General features: G+C 48.2%; 1 protein-coding gene and 1 long non-coding RNA gene across 5 annotated transcripts in view; one reads left to right on the forward strand and one right to left on the reverse strand.

Moving 5' to 3' along the window:
- Positions 1-4,348, forward strand: part of B4GALT5 (beta-1,4-galactosyltransferase 5) — a 101,630-nt gene extending 97,282 nt beyond the window's left edge. For all 4 annotated transcript variants that reach the window (XM_021416789.1, XM_021416790.1, XM_021416791.1 and 1 more), the window contains 2 exons: positions 420-521; positions 1,440-4,348. In XM_021416789.1, coding sequence (XP_021272464.1) covers positions 420-521; positions 1,440-1,587 — 250 coding nt within the window. In that variant the 3' untranslated portion in view covers positions 1,588-4,348. The remainder of the gene's footprint in view (positions 1-419; positions 522-1,439) is intronic.
- Positions 4,254-6,501, reverse strand: LOC110408224. Its single transcript, XR_002444226.1, has 2 exons — positions 5,357-6,501; positions 4,254-4,523 (listed from the first exon to the last, which is right to left on the reverse strand). It is a non-coding gene; the product is annotated as an uncharacterized LOC110408224 (long non-coding RNA).

Raw genomic sequence — 6,507 nt, forward strand, 5'->3', positions numbered from 1 at the left:
CAGAAATACCATGAACTCAAATTTCTGAGCATGTTGCTAGGAACATCCTCAGACCCCCAGCATTGTTGCATCCCTTGCTGTGCTGTGCTCACCTGGGCTGGGCACAGCCAGCCTGGCTGAAGGTGACATGGGTCTGGGTGGGTGGCACTGCAGGCTACAGATGGAAGGCAAACTGAGGAAGGCTGGCTGTGAAATAATGAGCTTTGTGTCCCATGGTGGTGATGTCGAACAATCCCCAGCTCATCTTTGGGTACCTTGAGGTGCTGAGATTGGCACAGCCTGGGCAGAGTTGGGGGGGTTTGCACAGCTTATCTGCCTAGTGGAAAGACAAAGCTGCTGTAGAAGTGCACTGATTGTTCATGCTGGCAAGTGTTGACAGCACAGCATGTAGACTTTTTTTCTTCCCCTTTCCAATGCAGAGTGCAGTATGCAGGCTATTCAGTGACTCGACCAGAAGGAGACACAGGGAAATACAAATCAATTCCCCACCATCATCGAGGAGAAGTGCAGTTCCTAGGAAGGCAAGTGATTTTTATTATTATGTTTAAGGAACCTGAGACCTTCATAAAGATTATAGCATGTGCAAGGCTCCCTGCAGCTGTTAAAGGACAATAACAGCTGTAAGCTGTGAAGGAGATGAGAGACAGAGCACTGCTGGGACTGCTCCAGCACATTAATGTGAAGGCAAGGGGTCCTAGTGTACCTGCAGTTCCTGTGAAGGCTGCCCTTCCTGCTCTCTGCCATAGTGTTTCCCACCTAAGCAAGGTGACTTGACGAATTTCCCAGGGAAGGGAAGCATTTGTTGCGCTGCCATTTCCTGCCAGTGTCCTGGTGCCGTGAGCTCTTTGAAGCTAGCTTTGGCACATCCTCCTTTGCTGTGACCCAGAGCCTCCCTCTTCCTCCCGGTGCATCTGTTCCGTAGTGCCTTTCCTGCCCCAACTCCTCTCGGCTTCCTCTCACCCTGGGTGCAGCCAGGTGTCAACACAGCTGTGCTGTGGGGCAGAAGCCAGGTCCTGTCCTGGCATCAGGCTGCAGTTGCTTTTCTTTATCATGCTGCCCCTAAATTTGGTTGAGGCTGCTCTTGTGCAGCTGCAGTTTCCTTCCCCAAAATACAGTTCATCTCATTTAACTACCTCCTTTGTCATCACTCAGACTAACACCATTAGTTCTGCTTTTGTGCGTGATCCAGTCTCCTAAAAACAGAGAGGACTTCATCACCATCACTGCTTTTCTCTGGGATGCTTTGGCTGGCCCTGAGCAGGAGCCATCCCTGAGCCCAGGCAGGCTTTGGGCAAGAACTTCAAGCTGGGGAGCAAACAGCATCTTTATTAAACTTCAGAATTTTGTGTAATTTGGTGATGCTGGGGATGCCTGCATGCCAGGAATGTACAGAAGGTGATGTGGCAGTGTTCTATGGGCCTCTGCTTCTTTCTGAACAGGTATGCCTTGCTGAGGAAGTCAAAAGAAAGGCAAGCTCTGGATGGCCTCAATAATTTGAACTACTTTCCTAATGTCACATATGACGCCTTGTATAAGAACATCACTGTTAACCTGACACCAGAGCTGGCTCTGGTAACTGAATATTAAGAGGAGAAAATAACTCTGCTCTGCCCTTCACCAAGAAGGCATCACACCTGACTTTCTTCTCAAGGGTTATTGAGGACAAAATATTTTGTCTAATGAAGGATCACAGTATTTTGGAGTATAAGGCTGAAAGTGCACGCACAAATTGTCCTAGCTGTCCCAGCCCTACCCGATCCTCATGCAGCGAGCTCCACAGGCTTTTTTGTTCCCTGCCACTTGCTTTCTGGGTTTCGGGACAGCTGTCGGAGCTGCTGGTCTCATCTCCACATTCCTCCAGCAGTCCCCAGCGCCGGACTCACCTAGGGCACGTTCTTTCCTCTGGCAAGCGTTGGGAGCAATGCAGTCGGAACTGCCCTGGTGGGAGAACCAGAGAACTTCTGGTACCATTCTTCTACACTTGTGCTGTTTTTTTAAAATGTCCTGCTTAAAGTATATACATCAGAATCACTTCTTAAAGAAGTGTAAATGTAAATATGCTGTGTAAATTGCCCATTTTTATTTTCTTCTGTGGTTTGAATCCAAGCTAGAGGTTTACATAAGGTCACTCACTCATCTTTGTCCTGAATTCTGTAAGCACTTGTGTGTGCATCACTGTATTTGTGCAAGTTGTTCCCTATTCCACCAGTGAGACTGCTTGCATGATTTAAGCTATGCATATGCAGTAATATTTGTGGAACAGAGCCCTCAGCATTAAAAGCAGCAGATAAGAAATACAGCCATGTTGTCACTCCTTACAGGAATCATGTAGGTGGCTCCTTCTGGGAAGAGGGAATCATGTTTCTATCATGTTTGTGACATAGTGTGCAGATCAGTGTGAAGCTGTATGGGATGGGATCCATCACCTGTTGTTCTGCACACTCCGATGACAGGCATGGCTCTGCAGCTCCCTGGGAGCTCACCTAGCCCCTGCCATCCCCTCGTGGAGCAGAAGGGTTTGAGGATCATTCTGCAGAAGAGAATTAGGTAAGCAGCAAGTGAACCCGGTGATGTGGTTGCCACTGCTGGCCGCCTGAAAGCACTGGCAGGAGTACAGCTGGTGAGCAGGCTGTCTGCAGACACCGATATGGGATAGATGAAGGACACGTGAGTTAAAGCTCATGCAAGCATGAGTACTAGGAACCTAATAGCTTGGTCTGGTGCCCCATCCAGCCTCTCGAATTCTGTGCCCCCATCCTTGCCCTGCAGCAGGCTGGGCTGTGCCTGTCCCATCCCCTCCTCACTCCAAATCAGTCTATAGGTTACGCAGCATGTATACAGTCATTTTTACTGGACTTCACTGACTTAAAGGTAAATATATTGGGGGTTGTGTTTTAAATTCTATTTGTACAAAACACTTGTGAGTATTTAACCTCAGAAGTACTTTAACTTTCTTCTTATTGCATTGTTTGCCTTAAGTTTCCTTCCTATTCATAGTTTACATTTTATTTTTTCTTGGTTTTGTGGACGTATGATCCCCATACGCATCTGTTGTGGGTGTGACTGCCCAGAGCATTCCTAGCCTGTATCTGGAAAATGTGAGGTAGAGTTCTGGTGGTGCAGATCTTGCCGGCCAGCATGACAGGACAGCAAGCCTGCCCTTGAAAAGTGCCGATAATTTGGAACTTAGATTTAATGCCTTTGAATTTACATATGTTTTAAAGTCACTTCCTGAGGGGATTCAACGTGGTAATTTATAGGCAGGGGTGAGGATTTGCTTTTTATGGCGCATATAGCAATAAAGACTTCTGTTTCTGAATCTTGAACTCTAATTCATGTGAACCCTTTTCAGATGTTAAACCTGTGTTGCCCTGACCCTCTTTTCTTTAATCTTGAGACATTGCTAGAAATCTGTCTTTGTTTAATGGTGCTTTAAACAAGGAATGTATTTCAACTTGTCGATGTTCACTACTGCAGGAATCATGCATGTGTGTGTGAGTAGGTGTTAAACTACCTTCATTTGAATTGTCAGCCTTTGAAGTGTACCTGACCTCCATTGCACCTTGTGTTGAACAAAGTGAGATGTTACCTCTGCTCAGAAATGCACTGTACAGTTGGCATAAGAGTCCATTTCTCCCCCAGCAACATCCCTGTTCATAGTTTCTTCGCTCTAACTACGTTGAATTCTTCCCTTTTTAAAATGTGGAATATCTTAAAATGTGCACTGTTAATCTTACCAGATATGTCAAATACTGTATAGTAAGTGTAACTGTTAAAAATATACTGTCAAGCGCATGTGCTGTTATGATGTAAAAATTTGCATATTAAGGAGAACTTGTACATATTCTGGCAGCTGAAATCCAACGAGGCTACTTGTTCACCCCTTCCATGTTACCACGGTATCACAGTCCCACTGACGGCAGGCCATGTTCAATGCTGACTTCTCTCTCTCTCTTTTTTTTTTTTTTTTCTATAAGCCATAGGGGTTTCATTAGCAAAAGTATTTATTTTTGGTTTGCTATTTGTAAAGCTCTGCTTCTCTAGGGAGGGTACAGTCTGAGTAACAGCCACAAGCTGAAGTCACTCACGGTCAGAGGTGGCTTCAAACTATAGAGTATCTTTCCATTGTCATTGCTCTTGAGCTTACTGTTATGTTTTTAAGAGGTGCCAGGGGGACATTTTTGCACTGAAGACTAAGTGTTTTGAAACACGCGCGCGCACACACACACACACACTTCTCAGCAAAGCAATCCTTTGTCTCATTACATTTATTTACCCATGTGTTTGTACATTTTTGTATCTGTTAATTTATGAATGATTTTTTCAGTAAAAAATACATATTCAAGAACAATGCTTGCACTGGCTTCTTCTGTCTGAGTCTTGGTGTTGGGATGAGCTCAGGGAATGGTGCAGAGGGAGGGCAGAGGTCCCAGGTGGGGACTACAGCTTCCAGGATTGTTCCCAGCTGCTGACATCTAGATAGGAGTAGAGGCAGCTGCAACCCTGTTCTCCCAGCATTGGAGCTGACAGAGAGATTGCATTTATGATCAGGCAACAAGCTTCCTTATAAGCTTTAAACTATCTTCCTCCTGCTCTGCTAGAATAAATAGCTGGCAGCCTTGGTTTGTCCTAAGCCTTGCCTTTGTTTAGCTCTCAGTCTTCTGGGAAGCAACCTTTCACCCATGGGGTTGGGGGGCTGCTTGGTACAGCACAGCTCCCCCTGAGGCTGTAGGAGGTGTGGGGTGGATATGCTGCCTTGGCTTGGCTGCACTAGAGAGGAGAGCTATCTATTTCCTGCCTGCCAGGGGCCACCAGCCACAAATGTGGCTGGAGGCATACATTGGCCTGGATGGAAATTTGGGGTTGTCCCTATACAACAAAACCAAGAGCCCCAGGGAATGCCTGAAGCATGCCTACTGGCTCCCTGCTTGGAAAGTACACAGATAGTAGGCAGTGCTGCAGCTCCAAGAGCACTGCTGCAGAGATCTTGGCAGCGCCTGTCCCTGGGACCCCTCCGAAGCTCTGTTCAGAAAGCAGAGCTGGGAGCAGAGCCCCATTTCACATGGACTGAAAAGCTGAGCAGAGGGGGATGAGCTTGCAGCCCTTCTCCTATAGCAAAGCCCAGGCTCTCCCTGTGCTGCATGGGGAGCTCCCCATGCACTACAGGTCAGCCTTCTGCGCTGCAGTCCTCCGACTTTGCTGCAAAGCACTAGGAAAAATTAACAGTAATCTTAGTCTTGAAGATAACCCTAACCTCAAATCTAAACTAATGCTAATTGTAACTGTAATTAAACTATTAATGTACAAACCCTATTTAAAAATACACAAACACAATCCTAATGGTAACAGTCCAAACCTCTAATAATGCTGACTGCACTGGCAACTCAGGGGACCACTCACTCCTCAGTCACGCAGAGGACGCATCGAGACATTGCACTTGCAGACCCTACACTGTAGCACTGCCACTGCCACCCCCAGCCCTCATTCTCCAATCTTCTGGGCTTTTTTTGCTTCATTTCTGTATGGGAACTGTTAGGTCACAGCCTGAACCGGTGAGTGTGGGGTGAGCCCTGGTCCTTGGAGACGGGCGAATGATTCCCTCTTTATTTGAGGTCTGTGATTGGTTTTCTTTGTTTCTTTTTTTGTTGTTTTTCCCCTTCTCCTCTGACTTTGTCTTCTGTCGTCAGAAGAAAGAGAAAACAGAACGCCAGGACGGGGCTGGGGAGCCGCGCCGATCCCATCGGACGAGTTCTTCCCGTGGTCTCAGCTGCCACCGCGTGGCCAATCCGCAGAACTGCCGCTGCCTGCGCTTGGTGACCCAGGCAGCATGACGCATGCGCACCGAAAAGCGGAATAGGCGTACCCACGTTCTGACCGCACTGCGCAGCGAATCCGCCAATCCTTATTGTGATTAGCCCTCCAGGCAGAAGCGCGCATGCGTCGGAAAGAGTACAACTATCACCCGTCTCTACGATCCAGTAAAGGGCAGGGAGGAGTCAATTCCTGGACCGTCGGCTCAGCGATATTCCGCCCTGCGAATCCATAATGGCCTTTCTCTATTTCCACGGTTCTATGCCCGAGTCCGAACCGGGGAACGGACAGCTTTTATTCCTAGCGTCACATGCGCACACTGCGGCACCCGATTGGCTTAGCGTTGCACATGACCGTCAGGTGCCAGCCCTAGCATCGCGCACTGGCTGAGCAGTACTCACTGCTCCCGCCAATCGAAGAGAATTCGGTACGGGATGCGCTGCTAAGATCCTTCAGGCAGTAGCGCGCATGCGCGCCGGAAAGCGGAAGTGGCGTACCTACGTTCTGACCGCTCTGCGCAGCGAATCCGCCGATCTCTATTGCGATTAGTCCACCCGGCAGTAGCGCACATGCGTGCTGAAAAGCGGAAGTGGCATCACTGCGTTCTGACCGCTCTGCGCAGCTAATCCGCCGATCTCGATTGTGATGAGCCCTCCAGGCGGTAGCGCGCATGCGCGCCGAAGAGCGGAAGTGGCG

This window comes from Numida meleagris, chromosome 19, assembly GCF_002078875.1.
Source record: "Numida meleagris isolate 19003 breed g44 Domestic line chromosome 19, NumMel1.0, whole genome shotgun sequence".
In the NCBI taxonomy this organism is placed as follows: domain Eukaryota; kingdom Metazoa; phylum Chordata; class Aves; order Galliformes; family Numididae; genus Numida; species Numida meleagris.